This window comes from Ambystoma mexicanum, chromosome 5q (assembly GCF_040938575.1).
Source record: "Ambystoma mexicanum isolate Mex_15411 chromosome 5q, UKY_AmexF1_1, whole genome shotgun sequence".
Taxonomy (NCBI): Eukaryota; Metazoa; Chordata; class Amphibia; order Caudata; family Ambystomatidae; genus Ambystoma; species Ambystoma mexicanum.
The window spans coordinates 1269243270-1269269400 of NC_090933.1; the positions used below are offsets into that span (position 1 = coordinate 1269243270).

The 26131-nt window shown below is 46.0% G+C and overlaps 1 protein-coding gene across 4 annotated transcripts in view; it reads right to left on the reverse strand.

Moving 5' to 3' along the window:
- The window catches only part of OPLAH (5-oxoprolinase, ATP-hydrolysing), a 664980-nt gene that overhangs the window by 464235 nt on the left and 174614 nt on the right, over positions 1–26131 (reverse strand). For all 4 annotated transcript variants that reach the window (XM_069621803.1, XM_069621805.1, XM_069621802.1 and 1 more), the window contains 2 exons: positions 20427–20541; positions 18092–18215 (listed from right to left, as the gene is read on the reverse strand). In XM_069621803.1, the coding sequence (XP_069477904.1) occupies positions 18092–18215; positions 20427–20541 (239 nt within the window). The remainder of the gene's footprint in view (positions 1–18091; positions 18216–20426; positions 20542–26131) is intronic.

Below are 26131 nucleotides of genomic sequence, written 5' to 3' on the forward strand. Positions count from 1 at the left end.
CTGAAGCGAGAAACGACAGCTAAATAAACTCGAAAATAAACTAGAAAGACAAACAGACCTAAACGAGTAAAATAGATCAAAACAGTGAAACGGATAATAGGAATGATTCACTGAGAAACTTAGGAAATCTGAACCAATGAAAGGGACATAATGAATCTGGAGTGAGCACAGTGAATGACATAAATGAAATAGTTAGAATGGAGGAAGCGTATAGTGTGTAAAGCGGTCGAGCCTATTGAGTCGATGTAGTGAGGTATGAAGAGCGAGTGAGCGGATGAGAGGGGAGAGCGGATGAGTGTGGAGAGCGAATGAGTGTGGAGAGCAGATGAGTGTAGAGAGCGAATGAGTGTGGAGAGCGGAGGAATGTGGGAATGGAGGAATGTGGGGAGCGGATGATTGTGGGGAGCGGAAGAGTGTGGAGAGCAGAAGAGTGTGGAGAGCGGAGGAGTGTGGAGAGCGGATGAGAGCGTGTGAGTCTGGAGAGCGTGTGATTGTGGAGATCAGGTGAGTCTGGAGAGCGGATGAGTCTGGAGAGCCGGTGAGTGTGGAGAGCAGCGTTGGATTGAGCAGTCGGCCAATCGGCCCGTGGCCGATAAGAATTGGAGCTGACTGGAATGTGGGCCGGTTTTATTTAGCACTTAGGGGCCGCCGATTTATCAGTCATGCACACACGCACACATAATAAATCAATTGTGGCCATTAGCATTTCCACTCTCAGCTGCCTCTGCTCTCAGCCTGATGGTGCTGGGTGGGGCGAACACCGCCACAGTTTTTTTGGCACCGGAACTCATCATGGCTCTCTGTGCGCATCGCACGGGGTGGAGGCATTTATCAAAGAAAGTTTAACACTTAAAGTGTTAACTTTCTTTGATAATGCAATCCATTATCCCGTGTTGTGTCAGTAAGCCAGCCATCCGCGGCCGCCTCCGCCTGCATGGCGCCAGGCAGGAGGCAGCCTGCCGCGCTCTCTCAAAACAACAAATTGCGGGTGGGGGAGGGTTGGGAATAGGTGGGGAAGGCAGGGAGAGGGCGTGGCGGAATGAAGCAAAGTTCAGCTTCTGTGTGCGTAATCAGAGTCCACCGTGTTTCTCAGGGCGAGGACGGCGATTCCGTGCCTAACTGGGCATTTAGACAGACTGCTCGCCTGGGAGGGCCCGTTGGAGATTCTTGTAGTAGCTCAGTAAGTGCTTAAAGGGGTGCCGCAGCGTGGGGGTATGCTGCTTTTGAAAAATGTTGTATTACAACCTCTCGCTTGCAAATGTCTGCATTGTCTGGTGAGAAAGCTCAGTGGGTTCATGTGGCTCCTTCGACGTTCTTTTTGCGACTGTTTCAACGTGTGAGTTTCTCTGAGATTTTTGAGTAAAGGGCAGCCAGGTCCCATGCCCAAAAGAGTAGACTCATATGTTTATCCTTAGTTATAACAGCATTCGATTACAATGCCCATTATAAAATCTCTAGAGCAGCTAGATTGGCAGGACACAGTCGAGTCCATAATCCGGGCATGAACGTTGGTCAGCCTGTTAAAATGTATTAATATGAATAGGATGAAAACCGGTGAGTAGTGGTTAATGGCAACAACGTTCTAGCGCAGAGAGGGTTCAGATGGGCACAGGGAATGCTCTGCTGCCAAGGATTACACATGGGCAAAGAGATTTTTTGTTGTGAGGGTTACAGATGGACGCACAGATTACCCTATTGCCGAGTGTAAAACTGGGCACAGAGATTATTTATTGGCGAGGGTTACAGCTGGGCACAGTAATTAGGCTATTGCTGTGGGTTGAAGTTGGCACAGACATTAGCCTATTGCCGCTCGTACAACTGGGCACAGAGTATATTCAGCTGCCAAGGGAGAACGCTGGGCACCGAGGTGGCTCTGCTGCCCAGGTTAAAGAGGGCAAGGGGGTTGCTCTGCTGCCGAGGTTAAAGAGGGCACATGGGTTGCTCTGCTGCCGTGCTTTGAAACTGGAGACAGGCTGTGGATTACAGTTTGGGATGCATTTAGTGATTACCCTCCCAGTTAACGATTGTAATGGCAATTTGTACGAGGCACCGTTAAAACTGGCGATATTCTTGCGTATACGCATGTATATTTTGAAGAAGAACTGCCGTCGTAGTTTAAGGCCAGAGTACACAGGATGTTATGGCATGGGAGGCACGAGGCGGTGGTTAAGCTGTGGCACAGTGACATACATTACACTCTAACATGGAGGGCCAGAAGGTGATCCTGGTTTATTATTGATTTTCAGTTTATCTGTTAGGCACTGCATGTGAACAGTCATTTCATAGCTCCCCAAGGGAGAAGCAGCGCAGGGGGAAGGGATGAGGGTGGGAAGTTATCATGAAAACCTTGAAATAATCGGATCAGGTGCAGGGGGAGAGGAAAGTGCTTCAAAAGGGCAGGTAATGCAATGTGTAAGTGTCGGCAGATCAGTGCAGAACAAATCAATAAGTACAGACGAAATAAAACAGAGCAAAACAAAAGGGCAGTGAAGTACGATATCTGAAGGAATTGGGGCAGCAGCAGAGAGCATTCAGCCAACAGGGTGCGCAGTCCAGTCAAGGGGACACCTGCCAACTGTTCTTCCTCTCCTAAGGCTGTCCCGAATAAGGCCCTTTCTTAGCTGGAGGTGGTTCTCCTCCGATCTGAGTGATGGGGCAAGGCCTTTGTACTTCTTTCTCCGCCCGGCCTTTGCTTCACCCAGAAAGAAAGAGTGGGAAGGCGAGATCGCAGCGGTTGGGGCGTGCCGCGGATAGATTTTCATGTACCGGGCCCAGCGAGGGTAAATGGCATCCAGGGGAGCGGTCATCTGTGTGCCCATTGATGGTGGTATAGTGACCAGGGTGTGGGCACAAGAAGGGTGCCCATCTATAATTAGGCACCTGCCTCCTCCCCATGCTTTGCAATGCATTAAGGATTGTTTGTTTGTCTGTCCTCCTGTGTGTTATGCAGCACTTAATGTCAATTTCGCAGCAATATGGACACAGAAGTACGTGCATTTTATATGGTGTTCTTGCGCTTATGTGCCTACAAGTGAAGTGTGACTCCAAACATGCACTACACTTGACCAAGAGGTCCTTCACCAATTTCCTGTCCTCGCTCTGTATAGGAAGTTGTGTCCAGCTCGCTGCTTAGGGAAATTCACTTCAGCACAGGGGTCCACGGTTGCTCATGTGAGGCCATGACACAGAGTCTGCTTTCACTTGTAGCTCTTTTAAAATGCATGTATTTATATGCAATATAATGCAATATGCAAATAGTGCTAGCATGTTTGAATTACAGAACCATTTCAGAACCCAGTGGTCAGGCAAGCAAAGTCAGGAGCTGGGCAGAACAGAATCAGGACACGTCATGCGCCAACTATATAGTCTGATGACGGACAGACATTTTTGAGGTTTAAACACACATATTTTGAGGAAGCTAGAAGCGCCTTGTGTAAGGGGAGAGGAATTGTAAAAATACTTAAATGGATATGTTACGAGAACCCAGACTCTGTGGCTCAGTGTAATAATAGCAATTCCATGCATCTGGATGCTTCACGGTAATATTGCCTGTTATTATTATCCAATATAATGGTACTCAATTTATCAATCTTGGAGCCGCAGGTGAGACATACTGTCCCTCTGGAGATGTGGGTTCGACCAGCGCTCTGTTGCATGCACCCTGAAAAGTAGATGCACACAGGCGCATGCGGCCCAATTTGCACCAGACGTGCAGATGAACTTTACTGGTCTGCCCTTAAATCTCAGTTACAAGATTAATGGTATCAACACCACACTACAGAATAATTGCTGATTTTACCATAGCCGATATGATAGCTCAGTGAGTTGAGCGCTCACTGCTGCGATGAGTGTGTGATCTGCAGGTTGCAGGTTCGAACCATCTCCGCCTTTCATCCTTCTGAGGTCGATTTTAAAAAGTACCAACACAGGTTGGGTGATATTGTATGCATATTTGTTCTATAAAAAAGAGCTTAAGCGTAAGTGCTATACAATAACATATAATTTGGCCTTGGACGTCTGCTTGCATTCACAGTAATTTGACAATATGGATCTATACACACAGATATTAATGATACATATGGTGATCCATTCTTTTATGAAATGTATATCACATTAGTGAAATCATAACCATATTTTTCGTAGTGTACTTAGGAACAATGCTATTTGATGCCACTTCCTGTTTTGTCAAGGGGTGAAAGGTTGTGTTAATTCCACCCCTGCACCTCAGAGCTGTGGACCCTGTCACAGACCTGTATGCAAAGTTATGTTATTTCATGAGTTGTGTTGTAATGTAACAGACACATGAAACCTCCATAAGCAGAATTTTCTGGAAAGTCATGAATTGACGGGATTCACGAATCACGGATGATGGTTTGAGGGCCACTTTTCTGAGGCGCCGGGTGGGCCACTTTTTTGAGGCGAGGGGTGGGCCACTTTTTTTTTATGTCCGGGCCTATTTCTAGTCCCAGTCCGACCCTGGTGGAGAGCGGAGGAGTGTGGAGAGCGGATGAGTATGGAGAGCGTGTGCGTCTGGAGAGCGTGTGATTGTGGAGATCGGGTGAGTCTGGAGAGCGGATGAGTCTGGAGAGCGAGCGAGTGTAGAGAGCGGAGGAGCGTGGAGAGCGGAGGAGCGTGAACAACGTCTGAATGTGGAAAACGCAGAAACAAGGATGGAGTGGCGACCGAATGTGAAGAGCGCAGAAGCGTATGATGCAGTTGAGTGTGGAGAGCGACTGATTGTGGAGAGCGACTGAGTGTGGAGAGCGGAGAGCGGAAGAGTGTGGATGAGCGTGGAGAGCGGACGAACGTGGAGAGTGGATGAGCGTGGAGAACGGAGGAGTATGGAGAGCGGTGGAATGTGGAGAGTGGAGGAATGTGGGGAACGGATGAGAGTGGAGAGCGGTAGAATGTGGAGAGCAGAGGATTGTGGGGAGGGAAGGAGTGTGGAGAGCAGAGGAGTGTGGAGAGCGGTGGAGTATGGAGAGCGGAGGAGTGTGGAGAGCGGATGAGTGTAGAGAGTGGATGAGTGTGGAGAACAGATGAGTGTGGAGAGTGGATATATGTCAAGAGTGGATGAATGTAGAGAGCGGAAAAGTGAATGTGTAGTGTGGACGAGTGTATCGAGCGGATGAAAATGTGGAGCGGACGAGTGTGTGAAGCAGATGAATATGTGGTGCTGACATATACATAGAGCAGATGAGTGTGTGGAATGGATGGACACCCAGAGCAGACGAGTAGTATTGTCAAGCCTACGAGTAGTATGTTGTGCCGAAGAGTGGGTGGACCGGATGAGTGCTATGGAATGAACGAGTGTCCAATCTGGACGAGTGTGTTGACTGTTTTGGAATGCAGGGAACACCTGAAAAACATACATCAAACCACACCCCACGCTTACTCTCTCCCTTACACCACCACTCAACTAGAACACAGAGATACTATGACACCATTCGGTATAACTGTTCTCATATCTACATCTCCCGCTCACTCCACATCACTCTAAGTAAACATTGCTGGTTTCACACCCCCCAGCCAGGCGTTCTCCTCAGGCCTAACGCAGCCACACTTGTTCTGGATAAAGCCAGTCAGAGCGAACACATACTCCTGATCTCTCAACCACCACACCTACCGCTAAGAAGCAGCTACCACTTGAATTCCACACCAGCTGCACACATACCTGGTGCGCACACGCACTTTTTGGACTCTCTCTACTCTCTCTACTGACCCGAACTTCGGTTCCCAAGGGTGTTCAACCCACCAGCGCCTTCAGACCATACCAATGGTATATAAGGCGCTATATAAATGCAAAATAACATAAAATAACAGAAGTTCTCAGCTGGATCAAGGAATTGGATGGAGATGTATGGGAGAAACAACCACTCCTGATTCTGTTCGGCCTGGTTGAAACGGACGACACGACCTTGAAAGCACCCAAAATGATATAAGGCCTTCTAATGGCCGCAAGAGCCTGTCTCACCATGGCTCGGAAGAGACCCAAGCTCCCTAGCAAAACGGAGTGGTTGGGGGTCGCATTGAACATATACATAATGGACAATCTGACTGCGGCCCTGCAGGGGGATCGCACCACAGTTGAGAATGCATGGTCTGAATTTCGTGCTAAGTATGTCACATAAACAGAATGTGTGCAGAGCGTTACTATACCCAGAGATAATCTATGCGATGATTCATGTTGTCTGCTATGTAGATTTCACAGGACATTTTGTGCTCATGTGTCCCATGTTGTGTATATGAAAACGGTTCTAATGTAACATCTGGTGTCTTCTAGCACGTCAGTCGGCGGCATGAGAATTGGGGTGAGGGGGACGGGGTGTAAGCAATTGGTTTCTATATTGTTATTGGAAATGTATGTGTTCCGCAAAGACCTTATACGTTCTATACATGGTTGCTGTTTTTTGCAATAATCCTTTGCTGTCTTGTTGGTGGAAAGTGCTTGTATATGATTATCAAATTGCTATCTTTTGAAAACTAATCAAACTGAAATTTGAAGAAAAAAAAAATAGTCGGCAAGGTTGTCGCATGGTTTTTGTGCAGGGATTGGTGTGTTGTTGCACATGGATGGGTTTCTCATCTCGTTTATGATGTTGAACATTTCTTTTTGAGTGTTGCCTGCTCTAGCGATCCGTTCATCGTAGTATTGTGTCTTTTTTGCTTTGAGTATTTCATCTTTGTATAGTATAATCTGTCTTTAATCTGTGTTTTTTTGTGTAGGTAGTTGCTTTTCCTCCATTCTTGTTCTAGTTTAACGTTTGGATTTTCAGTGCTTTAAGATGGGGCATAAACCATCTTGCCATTGTTGTCTTTCATGGTGGGGAGAAAGGTTTTTTCGGGTGCAATGTGATCTATTGTTTTCATGACCCATTTTAGGATTGCGTCTGTTCTTTCTTCTATGCCGATTACGTCTACAGTGGTGAGTGACAGTTTTGTGGCTACTAGTTTAACATTTAAGTCTGCAATGCACTGTTAATGGTTGACCAATTTAATTTCAAGGTTGGAGGGATATTAGAGAGCTTGTTGTGTGTCCTTGATGGAGATTGGATCACAAAGGGTATAATGAGGTGTTCACTCTAAAGTATTGGCATTGGCGGTGCAGTTGTGGCCAGGTTTTTATTGCCTAGGATAGCATCTAGAGTGTGGCCTTATTTGTGCGTTGCTCCTTTCACCATTTGTCGTACTTGCATTCTCGCTAACTGTTTGGTTAGTGTTTTGGGTGAGAGTTCTCTTCTTCATACCAGATGTTCCATTCTCCACGGGTGATTAGGTGGTGGTGCTTAATGGCCATGTTGGTGACAGCTTGCACAAAGGTGTCTACGAATGTGGCGTCATAGGTTAGTGGCCTTTAGACGAGTTCAAACGTTAGAGTGGTTTGAGGGTCTGAGACTAGGTGTATGATGAGTGATTCACAGTGTGGGATGTTTAATGGTTGAGCTGTTGTTATTTTTAGGTGGTCCTTCTAAGCCTTCTCTGTTGGCTTGCTTGATTTTTAAGTTGTTGGGTAAGCAGTAGTGCACTATGATAGAAAATTAGTCCAAACAAAATAAATTGGGAACGTTTGGCATACCCCTATGAGATGGGGGGCTTGGCGGCTCCTGACTGCGAGCTTTGTTACCTGTCAGCACAGATTCATTATGCAGCGCTTTGGTTTGACAAGCAAGTTAATGCACCACATTTCAGACTGGAACAGTTACAAGTGGGCTCCTCACCCTTAGTGCTGCTATACTCTGGCCTGGTGGACAGATGTATAATAGGCCAACCTATATTGTGGGAGAAACGACTCTGGAAAGCTGTAGCCAAACCTGTTTAGGTAGCAGTGACAGGCGGTCTAGGCTAAGTTCATCAGAGTGGGTGAGCTTGTAAAGGATCCACAATGAGATCATACAATGGACATCACAAATTACACTTAGACAGGATGTATAAAAATATAGTTATTTAATTATGGCCAAAACACGCTATAGGAAAATGACTACAAGCAGATAGATGTATCACACAACACTATTAAACTAAATACACATATACGTTTTTCTTTGGTTGGAGTTATCGGTGTCGGGGCTCCCTCTCCACTGCGCACCTCCTATACGCTTGTTGCAGAATCTGCCTGAGGCCTAGATCCTGGGTTCCCAATTGGTTGAAAGATTTGTGGGGATGACAAATCCGTGGATCAATGTGGGCGCTGGTTGGCTAAGGTAGTCCATAGGGTTGCAGTTGTGCAAATGGTTTGTATTCATGGTCGAGTCAAATATTTGTCGTTACATGTGTTTTTTATTTCTTGGTTAATCATCACCAAAGAAAACATCATTACGGCAATGATTGCCAATTTTTGACATGGTAAAGTGCAAACAGCCGACGCGTGTTTCATCCTAAGTCTTTTTGAAGGCCAATTGAGTTACGAAGTAGGCTCAGGTGAGCTATGATCAGGCGCTTGGTCCGTAGTCTGGGTTCTAAGGTGCTTCGTTAGAACCCGACAACGGACCAAGCGCCAAACCCGGCACCGAATTGGCTATCCAGCCCCTCTGGCACGCATACCTGGGAGGACCTGACCATAGCTCACCTGAGCCTACCTCGTAACTCAATTGGCCTTGAAAAAGACTTAGGTTGAAACGTGCGTCGACTGTTTGCACTTTACCATGTCAAAAATTGGCAATCATTGCCGCAATTATGTTTTCTTTGGTGATGATTAACCAAGAAATAAAAAACACATGTAACGACAAATATTTGACTCGACCATGAATACAAACCATTCGCACAACTGCGACCCTATGGACTAACTTATCCAACCAGCGCCCACATTGATCCACGGATTTGTCATCCCCACAAATAAATACATATATACATTCATTTGGTTATAATGCATAATACAAATCAGATACTCCTGCAAAGGAAAGGTTAGACAAGTATTATGCACAAAAAGGTCCAGAGAGATGATCCCTAGCTAAAATTGTCCAGCCCTAAATTGCCTGGGGCCCTGTGCCCTATAGTTCAGGATACACTTCCACAGAACTTAGGATGCAGGAAAAAAAGCAGGTAGGGTCTCTGGGGTCCAGTGAAGGGTTCTTAGCAGTCACGATAGACTAATGCACAAAAGTTGCCCCAACAATCAGAAGTCTTTCATAGGCAAGCAATGGCAAAGTCAAAAGTGTTAGAAATAGGTTTATTATAAACCCATTCACTTATAATGGGAGTATAGGTGTAGGTTAGAAACTTTGTAACTTACCCCCTTACTCCAAATCTTCCCCAGGCTTGCCAAAACAAAGGAAAGGTGGCCTACGTTGCTTTTTCCGCTGAAATCCACGATTTTCAGGGGTTGCAGGTTCGCGTTCCACTCCGGTTGTTGTATTTTTCTGGTGCAAGGACACTAGGTCAAAGAATACAGAAAACCTCGATGCAGCACCCCTCTCAAGACTGGACTCAAGTCAGGTAAGCAGGTTTCAGAATGGTGCACACTGTTTTTTTATTTTGTATTGTTTGTAACACACAGGGCTTAGCCTTGAGAAAGACCTTTGCAGGTCAAAACACGTGTCGACAAATTTCTCTGGCATTTGAATACGAATAAAACACCAATCCAAGAATCATTTGACAATTACCTTTGTTTTGGCATTTGCACCATCGATATTGTTACTAGTTCACCATTGTTTGTTGCTTTCAGAGTTTGAGCTAGAAGCGCAATTAACTAGTGGAACGAAAACTGTTTTTCACTGTGCACTGCGATGCAAACATATTCAGTAGCCGCGGTCAGACTTTCCCTTCTATCTTGGGTCCCCTTTGTGCTAGGATGCCGAGATTTCGCAGGAGGTAGTCTCGCCGGGCCAGCTGAAGGGCCGCCAAGTTTCAGGCCAAAACTCGGTACAGTGACATCGGTAGCACGGTAGCCCAAAAACGAAGGTGGTCGGCCACACGACGGTTCCAGGACACTTCTGAAGGCTGTCTTTTGCATGGCACCGAGCACACATCTGGAATTAACGGTCCCACCTCTTCAATGGTCGTAGCACCTTTGCAGGACTACTAAAGATCAGGAGCAAGACAGGGCTCCTCCAGGACAGCAGCAGAAGTTGGCTGCCAGGCCTCCTTCAGTCGGGTCTTGGGTCTCTTCACAGGTCTCACAGCTGGATAGGATACTTGGCTCCTTGAGGTTTCTCCAAGATCTATGATGAATGGGTGCAGAGGTTTTCTTTTTATCCTAAAAGCCAGGTAAGAGCTGAAACTCCCAATAGACAATAGCAGGACTAGCCCACACACACACCCCAGCAGTGGTCCAATCAGGCCCACTGGCAGGAACATTCATGCATTTCACTCAGACACACTGAAACCAGTATGTGGATTGGAGTCAGACTGACCCAGCCCACATCCTGCCTGCAAACACACACAGCCCTCCAGTAGCCAGACAAAAGCTTCTGCTTTCCCAGGCACTGGAAGTCCTTATAAGGATTTTCTTGGTCTAAAATGGAGTTACGCACAGCAACTTCAAATTGGGATTGAACCCATTTATATGGATTACTCTGAATGAGATTAGTGCTAATGAAGCACAAGCTTTACGGACCCTGAATGTTTAACCTGGAAAAGAGTCAGCACGCATTAATGCACCGGATGTACTTCATAGATAGTAACAATCCATACATCAAGATTTAACTCTGCATTGGCAACGTTTTCAAATCAACATAAATAATTTGACACGATGCGAGCCTTGAGAACGACATGATTGTCGAAACACGTGTCGGCTGACACCGTTTGAAAATAAATGACCTACATTTATGTATTCTGAATGTTTATGACATGATTACTTACCAAAAATACTATACTTGAATCAAACTAAGGAAGAGCGCGATCTGCGAGTCATTCACCATTGAACAAATGGCAGAACGAGTAGTGCAGAGTTATCATCCAAATCGATCACGGGAAGTGTTTTTAAATTCTTATTGCCTGCCCAAATCATAGGTCTCCTCGTTATGCATCACTCAGAGTCTCTATTTCCCACACTGTGGGGTGAGGGTGTGCTCAAGGATTCCTGGGGTATGGGGTCTCTCTTCTTCTCTGTGTAGGCATGAGGGGCGGAATTGACAATTGTACATTTGACTTTCCCCCCGATTGTCTGGGTCGATTATGTCGACAGCCACATCCAAATATTGTTTCCATGCTAGTCCTGATTTAGCAGCTAACCTAATGTAGCTGCCCTGGGGTCGGGAGAAGGCCAGACCCATAGGAATCAGTTTCCACTTTTGCTTAGGGCTTCCGACTTCCGCTAGGCTGAATAAACCAAACCTAACAGACTGGGGTGTATGTGAAAAACCCAATGGCTTTTCCCTATCAACCCCCTTAGTATCCTCTTCTGGAGCGGATAAGGAGGAGTCAGTCATTGCTGTTGAGTCCAGACCTGGAGAGTGGACCAGAGAGGGAGGAGGAGTCCAAAGTGAGACATGATGTCCCCCTTTCGTTTATACCTCATATTCCCTCCACTGTCATACACCGTTATAAATCCTATACTGTTATCCCCTCCCCAATGCCAACAGATACCAAGATCAAAGGGAGGTATAAGAGATCCAGGAAAAGGAGAGCACATACATCACCCTATGGTTTACAGCAGCAAAACTGTTCCCCTTCTCCTAACCACATTTCTTATGATTTTTCCACAAACACTAAGAAATACTACAACTCCCATAATTCTTCCCTGCTGTTTTTCCCCAATACCACTGGGACGAGGAAGAGGCATACTAGAGCTGTGAAGATTACCCATAGGAAACAATGTGCCATGAATTCCTATGGGCAGTCTCCATCTTGTCCCATTGACGAGGACAGGCAGAGTCAGGCAAGGCTGGACAACCAATCACACCTGACTCCCATTAGCCTTCCCAGCAAGTATAAAAGGTGGAGCACACAGGCACACCCTGAGCGAGCTGGAGATGCTGGATGGTGCACAGAAGTCGGAAGGAGAGAACAGCAGCTGGAGAAACCCTAGAGGGATTGAAGGGAGAAGGACTGCCAGAACACTGAGCCTGTGAGTATAGGCGAGGCTGCAGTGTGGCGAGGGAGCTGTGACTCCAGGGAGAGAAAACAGGGGCAGCTGGGGTTACCTGGCAGTGCCCAAGCCAGAGCTCCTCCCCTGGGTAAGATACTGAGGTCCAGGCCACTGAGGGGCAGGTGGTGAGACCCTGACTTCAGGAAACATCCCATTTAAAAGCCTACTGCTCCCAAGATCACCAGGATGCTGTTTGAGGGAGCTGGTGAAGTAGGAGCAAAATATGACTATTGCATTGTGGGACTTGAAATCCAGAATTTGACAATCAAAGATATTTTTGTTGAGAGGCGGCGCAAGGTGAGACACGAGAAGGAGCAGATCTTCCGTGGCAAAGAAGAACCCATTGGAGCAGGACAACCGATCGAGGGACCAGAGTGAAGGGCAGGGAAACCCAGAAGATCCCTGCAGGAGGTCATTGCCCCCGGGAAACCGTGAAAAATACGCAGAGAAAGCCAAATCCCAGACAAGAAGAAGCCTGCATTGTGTTTCAAGGACGCCAGCGACTTTCCCGGGTGAACGGCAGAGTTGGGGAGGCGAGGCCAAGTCTGTGGTATCAACCTTGACTCATGAATCAAAGCCACAAAGACAAGAAAGAAATGCACACAAATGGTGAGTTGGCGAAAGTCATGAAAGGCCAGTTCGTGTCAAGGAAAGATTGAAGCCGTAACAGTGTATATCACGATTGAAGTTTGCGCACGTGCTGATGAGACGCGAAAGAAAGCAAATGATTAGTGAACTTGAAAAGTTATCGATAACTGTGAAGCCAGTGATAAAGAGTAGCAGAGTGGTCCGGCGAATGGAAATGGCCACTCGAAAGTCTCCACAAAATGTTTGATGTCCTGTTATGAAGCGGCAAAGCTAATGAACTCTGAAATGCACAATGGTCAAGATTAATCCTGTCGAAAAGGGGAAATCAAAAGGTGATTGCTTTAAGAGAAAAATTTCTTTGAACCTTTCTGATTGTGTTATGGAACTACCAAGACCAAGAGACACTGAGGAAAATAACATAAGGGAGAACTGAATTGAAAGTCGAAGTGGTCCTGAGGAGGTCTATGGAAAAAGCCTTGCAGATTCGAAAGTCTTCGACATCAGTGAAAGGTCCAAGCCTGACTGAGGGAGACTGGGAACAGGAAATAAGTTAGGGGAAGGGAACCCCTAACCAATGTGAATAATACTTGTTGAAAGGAACCCCTGCAAGTGCAGTGATTGCGAGGTCCGAGCACACCTGGGGGAGATCTATTTTGAATCAGGTACTTTATGTTGAGCGGTCCGAGCCCAATTGCAGGAGACCATATGTGAAGTGTTGATGTGTTGAGGGATCCGAGCCCGACAGAGGGAGACGTACGTGAACTTTTGATGAACTGTAAAAGAACTTTTGGTAAACTGAAAATAAGTGACTTTAACATGGAAGGCCAAACGGGCCTCGACCCACGTTTTGAAATGCATTTTTTTGATAACCTGAGCCAGAGTGTGTCATCCTGTCTACGGGGGCCGCCTTACTCTGTGCTGTCGAATGTGGGGAGAAGAGCTGACCCAGCCACCTTGATCCTTTATGTTATAACACTGACTTTCCTTTACAAACACATTCCCCTTTACACAATTTTTGTATAAGAGATAGGCCAGGCATTAGGTTTTGTTAGATAGCATAAGCCATTTTGATTTGACAAAGACTGACTAGGACTGTGTTATTTTTATTATTTGATGGTAGAGCTATCACAGCTATAGGGCAAAGTAGGAGTTTTTCCAAACACCAAGAATTTAATAAGGGTTTTGGAACTTGTCAGCGTCATATTTGTGATACCATGTCTCCCTTACATGTAGCACAATCATGAAGCTTGGCTGTTGGAGTAAGACGTTTCACTAGCATGCAAACCAACCTTTAATCAGGTTGTTCATATCACACTTCTGACACGACTTGTGGTAAGTACGAAATAGGAGAGGGACAAGGAGGCATTGTGAGTGACTGCCTTTATTTTTCACAAAAAGACCGGAACTATCCATGCGTCTAATATTCTAGCGTAAAGAGAAGAAGATGTCCAGAAGGGTGCTCATCAGGATGTCGATACAAATCCAGAGAAAGTCCTAACCTACACTTTGTCCCTACCACTGTTATAAAGAACCAAATAGCATGTGATGAATCCAGTGAATTTGTCCCCTTCCCACAAGGGGGAGCCATCCCCTTTAGGACTAGAGTGGTGAGCCTGCTATGCTGGGACAGGGCAAGTGGGAACCCATTGCGGGTGACCCCTACCCTGAGAGGAGAGACAATCCCTAAATAGGAATGTATGTTATCCTTCCTTCTGTCAGGAAACTACTAGATATGTTGGTTATATGGGGTTTAAACTGTATACTAACTTGCAGCTTCCTCCACAAATGGCTGATACAGTTTGTGACACTTTTCAGGACCAGTCCACACCTCAGAGGTCAGAGCAAAGAATAGATGCACCCCCTGGTTGAGTGGAGGATAAAGACTCATTCAACATTGCTGCATGAAAGGATAGAAGCCCACGGAGCTACAGAGGCGAAGAGACCTCCTCCTAGAGGTGTGGCAAAGAGAAGCCAGCGCACACCCCGGCATGGCGGATCGAGCTGCAGACAAGCCAGCAGAACTCTATTCAACCCTGTTTATACAATGACCGGAGAAGGCTGGCTCACGAGAGTTTCAAGGAGTTGACAATGCCTAAGGAGTGAACGAATGGCATAATGAGGAACTGACACGAATGTCCCACTGGAAGACAGTGGAAATGGAGCACCAGCTCAGAAAGATGTGTCAACCTACTTGAATGCCAACCCAGAGGTGGAGCAGCACGGAGACAGATGGTAAGCGATCACTCCAGGGAACCGGGAGGAAAGCAAAAAGGCCAGCCAGACCCCAAGGTGGGGGTGAAAGAAACCAGACCACAAGGCGGGGTGAGATAAACCAGACCACTAGGTGGGGTGAGAGACAAGATATCTCTAGGCGGGCAAGAGCAATGAAACCACAAGGCGAGTGGAGAGACCCAAGAACCCAAGTCTGGGTAAGAGAAACAAGACCCCAAGGCTTGGGTGAGAGAGACCCGTGACACCACGTGGGGGAGAAAAACCCATACTCCAAAGCAGGGTGAGAGAAATCCGTCCGCAAGCAGGGTGAAAGAAACTGAACAAGGCTGGGAGTGAGACCCGAGGTTCCAACGAGGGGTAAAACCCAGAGTGTACCACAAAGTTCCTTGCTGGGGAGGCCAAGGAGAATACCTTGTGTGGACTTTGGAACCAGGCAGCCCCAGTGGTAGAAGAAAACCAGATACTGAAACAATGTGCCTCACAAAACAGAGGAGAAAAAGACAAATCAAAAACGTACACGTACCCAAGCTTGAAGAGAAAATTGGGGATCTGATTTGACACAGCTGTTGGAGTTCAGAAGGCCTTGGGTTTTGGTTCTCTTCATCCTGCCTTGGTGTATGTATTCTGCCACCCTGTCTTATGGTATTGTGTCTCTCACCCCACACTGGGGAGTGGTTTGATAACCCCGCTTTGGGGTTTGGTTTCTCGTGCCCTGCTTTGGGGTACTGCTTCTCTCGCCTAACTTTGGGATACATTGACTGTCACCCCACCCTGGGGATTGTTTTTGGTCACCTCGCCTTGGAGTTTGGTTTCTCGTAGGCCGTCTTGGGCTCTGGCTTCTCTTGCCCCACTTAGGGCTGTAATTGCTGTCACCCCACACTGGGGTATATTTTCTGGCACCCCACTGTGGGCATGGTTTCTTGCAGCATGCCTTAGGCTCTGGCTTCTCTCGCCCTTCCCCGGGAGCCACTGCGTACCTTTAGCTTTGTTGTGGTGCTGCTTGGGCAGACGGGGAAGTTTTGGTGTAGGCGCCGTTGGTTCCTCTGTGTCTATGCCGTGGGCGGAGCTTGTATCTCTCTCTCGCTCTCTCTCTGGTTTCTTGTGACTCTACGGCACCTGATCCTTGATCCACCTGTGTTCGCCCGGCTTGCGTTCTATGCTGCTCCTGCCTGGGTGTTACCGGTTTATCGTCAGGCAGGCTTGTCGCATTCCGAAGGCTTGGTCTCGGGCTGGCCTGTCACACTTAGTGTGAGCTGTCTTCTTACTGCCCCTCCTCCCAGGGGGTGGGTTTCTTCATCTGTTCAGTTCTGTGAATCTCTCTCTCTCTAGATCTTAGCATTGATTGGCTCTTTACCCCCCTGTCACCGGGCCGGATTGCCCAACTCCAGGTGACCTGTGTACACAGAGGGTCAGACACCACATCAACCATCCTTACAGGTACTTTCCAGTCATTCAACCTTTTAAATCCCATGTAACCAACAAAGGTACTATTGGAATCTTGGGGACGGGGAGGATAACTGCTGTGCCTTCTTAGGGGTCTGCTAGGGTGGGGGGGGGCTCAACACCTGAGGGATCCTGCTTGCCCTTTCCACTGGAGGGTGCTAAGCTGAGCAGGCTCAACTCTCTTGTCCCAGAGGGGATGGTTTCCCCTTGCGTAGAGGGGACAAATTCCCTGGATTAGGCACAACTCCTTTATGACTTAACAGGGAATGTGCCCTTGGACAATCAGTTGGCTGAGAGAGTTTGATAATCTCCAGGGTTTCTGACACATCAATTGCTTTAAAATTTAATAGTTTGGGCAGGGTTGCGGTGAGATATGTGAAGCAAGAGGCCCATTTTCACGTCAATCAGGGCCAGCCACGCTGTAAGGTGTTTACAAATGCTGCGGTTGATCTCAGTGATGATATCACAAAAGAATGACTGAATTTGGTTACACCATTCCCAAGAGGATTTGATGGATGTGGGCAGTGCATATGGATTTTCGTATTTGCCAGGAATTTCAAAAAAGCTCTTTGGTGAAATAATTTGCTACTGTAATTTGCTCGGAACACACAGTATTTTTGGCCTTAACATTGGCCAACTTCTAAGTCTTGTATGCAGCTTTTAGGGCAGAGCATTGAGTAGCGTTGAAGTTCTTCAAAATAAAATTTCAAATGTTCAGCCTTTCCGAGGGAAACCCTCAGAGTGTCACATTCAGCTGTGTACCAGCTGTTCTGGTTGGAACAATTTTTCGTAGTCTTGGACATCCGATTACACATCATCAGTGAGGGGTAGCATGTAGATGGATGGTTTTCAATGTTCCCATAAACGCTGGCATAGCTCTCTCAAACCCCCAAACCATTGTTTTACACCCTGTGAAGCCAGTACAGAAGGGGTAAAACCAAATGCATATCGGGACTGGTCCACCCTAAACCTTTTAGTCCAGTCTGACTTGCTTAAGCAAACATCTCTTCCAATGTTTAGGCTAGACTACCCTTTTTGGGACAGCACCATGCCTGATTTACATATAGACTTCAATCTTCATTAACTGTATGGCAGGCCAGAAGACAATGTGTTGGAGGGTTGCTCAGAGCTATGGCAGTGGCCCCGATTTGTTTGAAAGCCTCCAGCGATCTCCCTCCTTTCAGTTATTTTCTGTGTCTTCACAAAACATGTCAAATACAACTCAGTGTGTTTGTAGCCCACTGGGTTCCAATAGAACAAATAAATTAAGAGTAAGAGTGACTGTTTCATAAACTGCGGGTTAGGAGAAAGAAAGGGGAGGCAGAAAGGTTGTCACTGGCACAAAACATTACTCAACACAGTGGATTTGGAGATGGCGTTTCAAGACTTAAATGGTCAATGTTTGTGTTCTCTTAGCTTTCTCTAAAGTGTTATATAAGATGAAGGTATTTTGAATGGATTTGTAATCCTGTTTGATGTTATGCATGTCTACACAAGTTGTATCTGCTAAATTCTAACCCAATATAAAATTGAAACACTGGCTGGATTCAGGTGTGAGTGATGATGGAACCTTTGTTGATTAAGAGATATATTTAATGTGTTGTTTATCTTTAGACCAATAGCATTCAGATCACTAGAAGCAGCAGCATCAACTATGGCTTTAGTATACAATAAGACCAGAAGACTGATACTGTTGAAGATCAAAGGGTGGTTCCCCCATGTGGACAGGGAAGGGAAGATGATGACCATACTGCCTTTAAGCATCTACCATCGTTGGTTTTTGGAGACTCAGGGTAGGTAACTCACATGTAGGAGTGCATGAGTACTACTGCCAGGCTGCGGATCCCTTTGGTTAGCACTCCTTCAAGATCCCTCTTCAGTCTGTTCAGGTCTATAGGCTGACACAGCTCAATGGATTCTCCGGATGAACCTGAGCAGAAAAAGTATAAAAATTAGTCCATAAATGTGTAAACAGTCATATTCACTGGCATGTCATTAAGGAAGGAAGGTATCTTATTAACTGTAAACCACTCTAAAATAGGGGCTTTGAATAAATACTGATTTTTCAGTCACCTTAAGGGAATCTTTTACATCAAGGACATTCATAAATGAAGGTCACCCATCACGAAACAGAAACATCCATCAGAAAACCGCTGTCCCTTGCAATGTAGGAGACAGTGCATCCCCCATTAACGCTCACCATGAAAGTAAAATGGCGGAATCCACTGACTGCAATCATAACACAACAGGCTAGAGCCGTCAAACTTCTTACAACATTTTATATAAGGCGAGATTCATGCACCACAGATTGCCCATCGCTACTTGCCTATTGTGACTCAACAAGATAAGAGACCGGTGCACTATAAGATGGGGCACCAATCCGTTAGCCGCTATCAAGCACTACAAGAAGTGACACTTGTCCATCAATGATTGTCACTCAGAATGTGCCTAGCTACTTTGCACTGGCATTCACTATTAGAAGACTGACCCACCTATCACTTGCCGTCACTTACCACAAAAGGCAGGTATTGGCAGGCACATATCACAAAGTCACAAAACTGTCAGTCACTCGATACAAGAAAAGCAGACCAATATGTCATTGGAAGGCAGTCACCACAATATAATAGGCCCAACCTTCACTGCTGTCAGTCGCCAATAGAGGACAGACCCATTTGTCACTCACTGCAATGCCCCCAAGTGGATCTTCGCATGGCCCCCCAATACATGACTGGTCCTTGCCTTCAACAAGAGGTTAGACCTATGCAGTAGTGTCTGTCGAAAACCAAAGATTATAGATCCATCCATCTCATACATTGCTGGCAGGAACTCACCACAAGAAGACACGGCCATCCATGCGCTGCCTATCATTCGACACAAGAGGGTAGACCCATCCATCAATTGCTTTAATGCCCCATAAGGGAGATATGGCATGGCCCTGATACATTACTGGCTGCCATCCACCCTATTCAAGGGGAGACCTTAGAAAAATAACACTGATCTTATTCAAGGACACCAAATATGGGCCAGGAAATAGTAAATAATCTTTTAACATGTGCAACCCAACAGGATATCTGGGTTCTGTAGAGGCTAACAGTGACGCTGTTGAGTGAAATATGCCAAATTCAGTGACATTTTCTCTGTTTGATATGTGAAGTAAATGTCCCACTTTGACCTACATATTGACTGCCATCTATTTCCCATATCTATAATGGATTTATTACATTGGCATTAAGCCTGCCCTTCTAGCCATTAGGCTCCCCTTTACCATTTTAGCTTACCAAGTGGGCACCTCAATACAGTAGGGGTATCTTTGGTGGATATTGTCTTCTGATTATAATCAACTAAAATGCATTAAAAATTGAAGTAAGTGGCTCTTGTAAGATCTGTTTGCTTTGGTAAACATTGCCACAGAAAAAGGTGGTAAAATGTGTAGGAGTCGCCGCTTACTGACTTGGGACCATTGCGATCTTGTCGGAACAATAAAAAGGAACATTCTTTGCTCCCTCTCTCGCAGCAGAATAAGGCAAGGGTGGGAATCAGGGAGTCATTGATGCAGACACAGGGACTCCACAGTGCAATTAGGAAGTCCATATTTTGTACTGCAACTGCTGGAATACAACTTCAACGGGAGTACAGCTGCGCTTCCACCAACAAATTATTCAAGATTGGGTCTGCCTATTCCTCCGGTATTGTGCACCCCCTGCCTGTAATACGCGGTATCTCATTTCATATCCTTCCAACTTGACACTTAATGTTCTCTCCTTCTGATTGTGTCCATATTTATGAGCACTACTAATGTATCCCCTTATATGGCCCTTGGTTGCATCGCAGCTAGATCTGGTCTATATAAAACACAACACACTAGCAGTAAGCAGTGTTACATTACCGAAATGTGCACTATGAATTTAAAATGAATTTAGTTGAACAATATATTAATAAAAGGAACAATATTGCTTCTGAGCAATATGTGTTAAAGGGAATGATACTTCTCATGGACCATTGAGTGACCCGTGAGATTTACTCTGCTGAAGGTTTCGAGGACTATGGTCATAAATGAGTGTGTCCGAGGGTTCACACACAACCTGACAAAATCCCTCCTTTCCTTCCTTCCTAGCCCAGGCCATGCTAGATAAGAACTCACCAATAAAGGTCTTGACAGAGCCTTTCCCCGGCAGCTGGCAGCCATTGCGGTGAAGGATCACTCTCTCTTCCACCTCAATCACCTCCTCGTAGAGAACAGTGGGCATCACAATCTCCTGCAGAAATTAGGACATTAAACTACATCAGGGAAGTGTTTACCAAAACTATTCTCTGAGTTTTCATATAGAAAATATGTTAGCAGAAACAATTATCAGTGTGGGGTGTGAGGAATAAAGGCTGTGGAGTAGGGGTTGGGGTGAGCAAGTGGGCAATGGGGCCAGGCTAGCAGCTGGACCCTGCGATCAGCTGACAAGATGTTCCGTGAAAATTGACAGCTCTGTACATTCCAGAAATTTACGGTGAAGGGAGGCATTATGATGTGTGCTAGCACAGCTTCAAGTGGGCAGAGACTAGCTATGGTGGCCCCCAGCAGTCTCCAAACACTGCACCTGAAAACTGCACCCGTGCCAGGGCATTGCCGGGGCTCCCTCTATCACCCATAAGCAGCCCATGCAACTTCTCCAGTGCAGTGCTTCGGGACACATGTGGAAAGCGAGGGGAACTGGGCGATTTGATTTACGGGCGCACGCTCAAGCAGAACAGCCTAAGTCTCACATACACAATGTGACAAAGCTGAGGCCATCGTTCCTTGTCCCCTAAGGGGGAGGCCTTTACAATAGGGCCAGGGAGGTGCGTCCACAGTACAATAGTCCCCCTGGGGGTGGTGCATTGGGGACGGATCACATGGGAGAGGAAGCCCCTTATGGGATAAGGAATGACCATTCCCAGAGAGCACCGTATCCCACTGCCTTAGCAGACCCTCTCTCCTACCCCAAATCAAGTTCTCCCTCACTTTCTCCAGGCAGTGTTAGTATCAGTTATTGTAAAGCAAAACCACTTAATATGATAGAGCTGACTAACAACCCTGAGCGAGAAAGCTGGGCAGGCGCCGACCCGGCGTGCCAGGAACCGAAACAGGAGATGCTGTGCACAGAGCTGAGCAGGAGAATGAAAGTAGGAAGACGAGCTCCTTTGTACGCTGCCCGAACGAACCTCTGTGCGTCCTGAAGCCTGGGAACCTGCCAGGAAGTGAAGCCCTGTCCTGCAAAGTTAGAAGGGACTGGCAGAGTGGCCGCCAACAAGAAACGGAAGAGAAACTGACCGCCGACCATAGCAAGCAACCAAATGCTACCAGAGCCACAGAAGGAAGCACCACTGCCCGGAAGGCGCACACCACAGAAATAGGTACGCTGGCAGAGCTGAAGGTGCTGAGGGTCCGGGAGCAACAGGAACAAGAGAGTGAGAGGGTCTGGGACCACGGGAGAAGGTGAGATAGTTCAGAAGGGGGCATATGTTTGACAGGAGAGTAAACCAAGCTATTGCATCCATACAGTGCAAGACTGGGACCAGCACCCATATGAAGATAGGAAAGTGGGAGAGTCTGGGACCCTGAGAGAAGACGGGAGAGTGCAGAAGGGAGCATATGCTTGGCAGGAGAGTAAATCAAGCTATTGCAACAGCAGACTGCAAGTCTGGGACCAGCACCCACATAAGAATATGAGAGAAAGGGCGTCTAGGACTGTGAATAGAGCAGATACGCTACAGAAAGGAGCACATGCTTGGCAGGAGAGTAAACCAAGCTATTGCAAGAGCACAGTGCGAGTCTGGGACCTGCACCCATCTGAAAGCCGAAGAATAAGAGGGTCGGAAACCCTGAGAGATGTAAAGAGAGTCCACAAGAGGACAAATGCTTGGCTGGAGAGTGAACCAAGCTATTATGTTTAATCTTCGCAAGTCTGGCACTCGCACCAAAAAGAGAGTTTGAGAACAAGAGGATTGAGGACCCTGAAGATAATAGAGACTGTTTTGATGAAAAACCCATGCTTGGTAGGGAAATACACCAAGCCGATATTATAAAGAACTGTGAGTCTGAGACTTGCACCCTTATGAAGACCTAAAATACAGTGACATTTACCTGAAAGGATACAGGGTCTTTAGGACCCCAAAGAAAAGGCACATAGAACCACAAGGAATTCAGGGCAAAAGCGCAAATCCCTAGAAGTCTGGGACATTCACCTGGTAGAACATTTCTTTTTTCTTTTGGGCCACCCAAGACATTGGGAACTTTTTTGTTGGCAAGAGTTATTATGAACACTTTACTTTGGAAGAAATCAACCTTACACAGTTCATTTAAATGATTAGTCTTAGGGACAGCGATTGGGGTTTGGACATGACGGTAACATACATATCGTTCTGACATCATGAAGCATTCCTTAGTTTTCTTTGAAGCAAGAAACCCCTTCCTATTATTTATGGATAAGACGCATTTTTCAAACCCCTTCGTGATGAACCCTTACAATAAACTAAATCTGTCTGAATGCTTTGTGATTTGCAGACATTTTAATGTTAGGGTGAGTGCTGTGACAAACAAAATGAACAGATGTGTGTTACTTTCCCAGAGGGGGTTCATGCTTTAACTACTAGTACAGGCGCTATGTAAAATTCTCTGGTCATTTTTATGTTCTCAAAATGCTCTTTAACTTTATGGAAATTACCAGGAATCCACATTGGTGCTATTTGTCCACCTCCCCTTTCTCATGCGTGATTCTTTTTACCGAACGAGGAGAATGTATTCACAGACATATTGTTCATGTTCTGATTGAGAGAGTGGTTCACTTACTAAACCCAGGTAAATGAATTAACAATATGCAGAATGGAAGCAAATACAATTTGAGAACATGCAGAGTGATCCAAAGTACATATCTGCAGGGTCTCATGCCATTGCTTGGCACAGGTGGTGTCCCCTTTGGGTTACACCCACCATTCAGACCACGCCACATTGTTAGAACCCCTGTTCGATTACAAATCCCACTTAAAGATGTATATGCTGGTATGGTGTTCCAGGGTATTGGGTGTGGCTTGCTTTCTATGTTTTTTCCTTCTTACATTTTTTATTTTGCACCAACTTGGAGGCTTCGGAATCAGGATATCTGGTTTTGAATCCATCCACAGTCACTTACCCACCTGGCAGAGTGTAGGCCAATCACATCTTCTCCCTATGCCCCAAATCCTTTATCAGCCAATATTTGGAAGATCGTAGACAGAGACTGAGCAAACATGGGCAATGAGCTTGTACATTGCCTCGTCTGGCTAAGCACCTGCCCAGACAAAATCTGTGAGTCATAGGTTTGAATCTTCAAATCTTCGGGTCTCAGCAGTCAATATTTCCATGGTTGGATAACAATAACACCTACCAACCACATCTAAAGTAATGACTTTAATAGTGGTGGGCACTAAATAAACAGCCACAATATAAACATTCTCTGTAATCATTCCTATATAATGCGGTGGGCCATTGTGGTGGTTTATCCTGGAGGAACTTATAAGCATTTTGGATTGGTGGGTCGAACTGCATAGGACAATTGTTCATTTTGCCCTTCATATGAATAGGTTCATCTACACCACCCCACCCCTTATAGATTTTAAAGAAGGTAAATAAACATTTCTAGCCCACAATGTTACTTACCTGTGAGAAATCAGCCTCATGTTCTTGTCAACTAGAGGTCCTTTATTAGCGACCACCCCTCCTGTTTGTCATCTATTCTCAGCAGGCGAGAGCAAGCAAGGGCTTCTAGAAAGGCTATTCATTGGCACACCATCCAAACCATGAATCTACTAAAGATTAAAGATTCTATGTCTCCTACACCGAGGGTCGTATGGAGAAAAGTCTAAGATATGTATATGTCCTCTTTGAGGTGATCACACATGGGAGGTGTTGTGTAGCTATCCCATAATAGCCAACAGATTCATGGAATGGTCGAGAGCAGAGGCACCAGGTGTAATCATTTATTTTTTTGTTGCATCTAGACATTGCTAGCCATTTGTTCTAAGAGTTGAAATGGACAAGGCATGAATGATGGGAGGGAAGAGCATGGCTGCTACCTAAGCCCCCTACGAGAACTGTGATGGTTTTTGGAAGTGTAGCACTTTTTGATTTAGAGATAGGTGTGAGAGGTCAGAGGTCAGGCATTAGGTTGTGGGGAGTTCTGTCCTTACTTGTACCAATGCATTTCAATGGGATGTGGCAGGAAGCTATGCTATGCGATGCTATCCTATGGTATACTATACTATGTTATGCTACATTAGGCTCTTTCATACATTTGCCTCTCCCTCTGCCTCCCTCTGCACTCATCTCCTCTGACATGCCAAAAACCCTGAGTGGTGCAGATTAGACACCCCATAGCAAGGCAAGGGGACACGTCAGACCTTCTCTAACATTTGCTCTCTACAACTACAGCATGAGCAACATATATGGCAGATGACATAGTGTTTCTGCAAATGCTGCTTTTCCATGTTCCAACACAATGTACCTGTATAGCTTCGTCACAAGGTCGCAAGTAAGATGCTGACAGTTATTGTCAAATGTCTGCAATGACATGCCAAGTAACACCCCCATTGTGAAATTGCTATAATATATTAATATATTAGTGATTGCTTAGGATATGCTATATAACCTGCGCTCTAAGGGAAGGCCCCTCAGAGCTCCATGTATTGACTGCCTGGACTCTGCTGTATTTTCCTGCTTATCAGCTGCCCACTCTGTATGCTGTGTATTTGCTATCTAATACAAGAAGCTTGGTTTACCATCAGTCTGTGTCTAATCTCCTTATTTTCTGCAAGCTGGGGTTGATGCCTAGGGTGCTCTTGTGAACGGGCCCGATCTTGGCTACCACAAATGTTATCGAGGGCTTAATATCTCTGGTGCACATATAGTCCTTCCTAGTCTCAACATCCTCCATTGACACACTCCCAGACAGTTAATCACTAAGCTTCCTATTGATCTATAGCCCGCCTTCCTACAGCCCCCACTCTGCTGACAAATTTGCTTATGCTGACGCCATCCTGTCCATAGATCGCCAGCTACTAACTATACTTGGAGATTTCAACATCTGGTTTGAGAAACAAGACGACACTATTACAAAGTCACTTGGAGCAAACCTTGCTGCATTACACCTAAAACAGATGGTCAAGGGTCTCACCCACATAGCTGGACACACTCTGGATAGCATTTATTGTAAACAAAATCACTGTCTGCTCCCCATTGTACCTCCCTCGCAGGCCCTTCAAAAGAACCGTTGACCATGACCAGACAGTGGAAAGAAATACACATCAACTCCCTACTGGAAAGACTAAAAGCAACCAGATCTACCATGCCCACAGATGGACCAACAACCGCATTGGATGCAAAACTCCACCACATTCACAACTGGTTAATTTCTGCGCTGGACAGCATTGCCCCTAAAAGCCTTTAAAAAAAAGAAACAAACCAAATAATTCACCCCCAGATTAAAAGCAGCGCACAAGTCATGCTGTTGGCTGGCATGGCTTGTCGGGTCTAGTAAGTAGGAGCATTAGTCCCACCCCGCGCACTAAGGAGAAGAATCATGGGGCCCATGCTGCACCTAATATGCGCACAAGTTGTGCTGTTGGCTGTTAGCGGTTGGTGAGTGTTGAGCCGAAGAGATGTGAATCCGGTCTAATAAGTAAGTTAAGCCTCTTGGTGTTACTGAATGGTAAACACAAATAATCCTGCTTATTCAAGCCTGTTGATTTGTATGAGTTACTGGGGGTAGGGAGACAGACTTGTGTACAGCCCTACGACCCATTCCTTGCACCCAAGTTCCTTACCTTTCCAGTGTACCACAC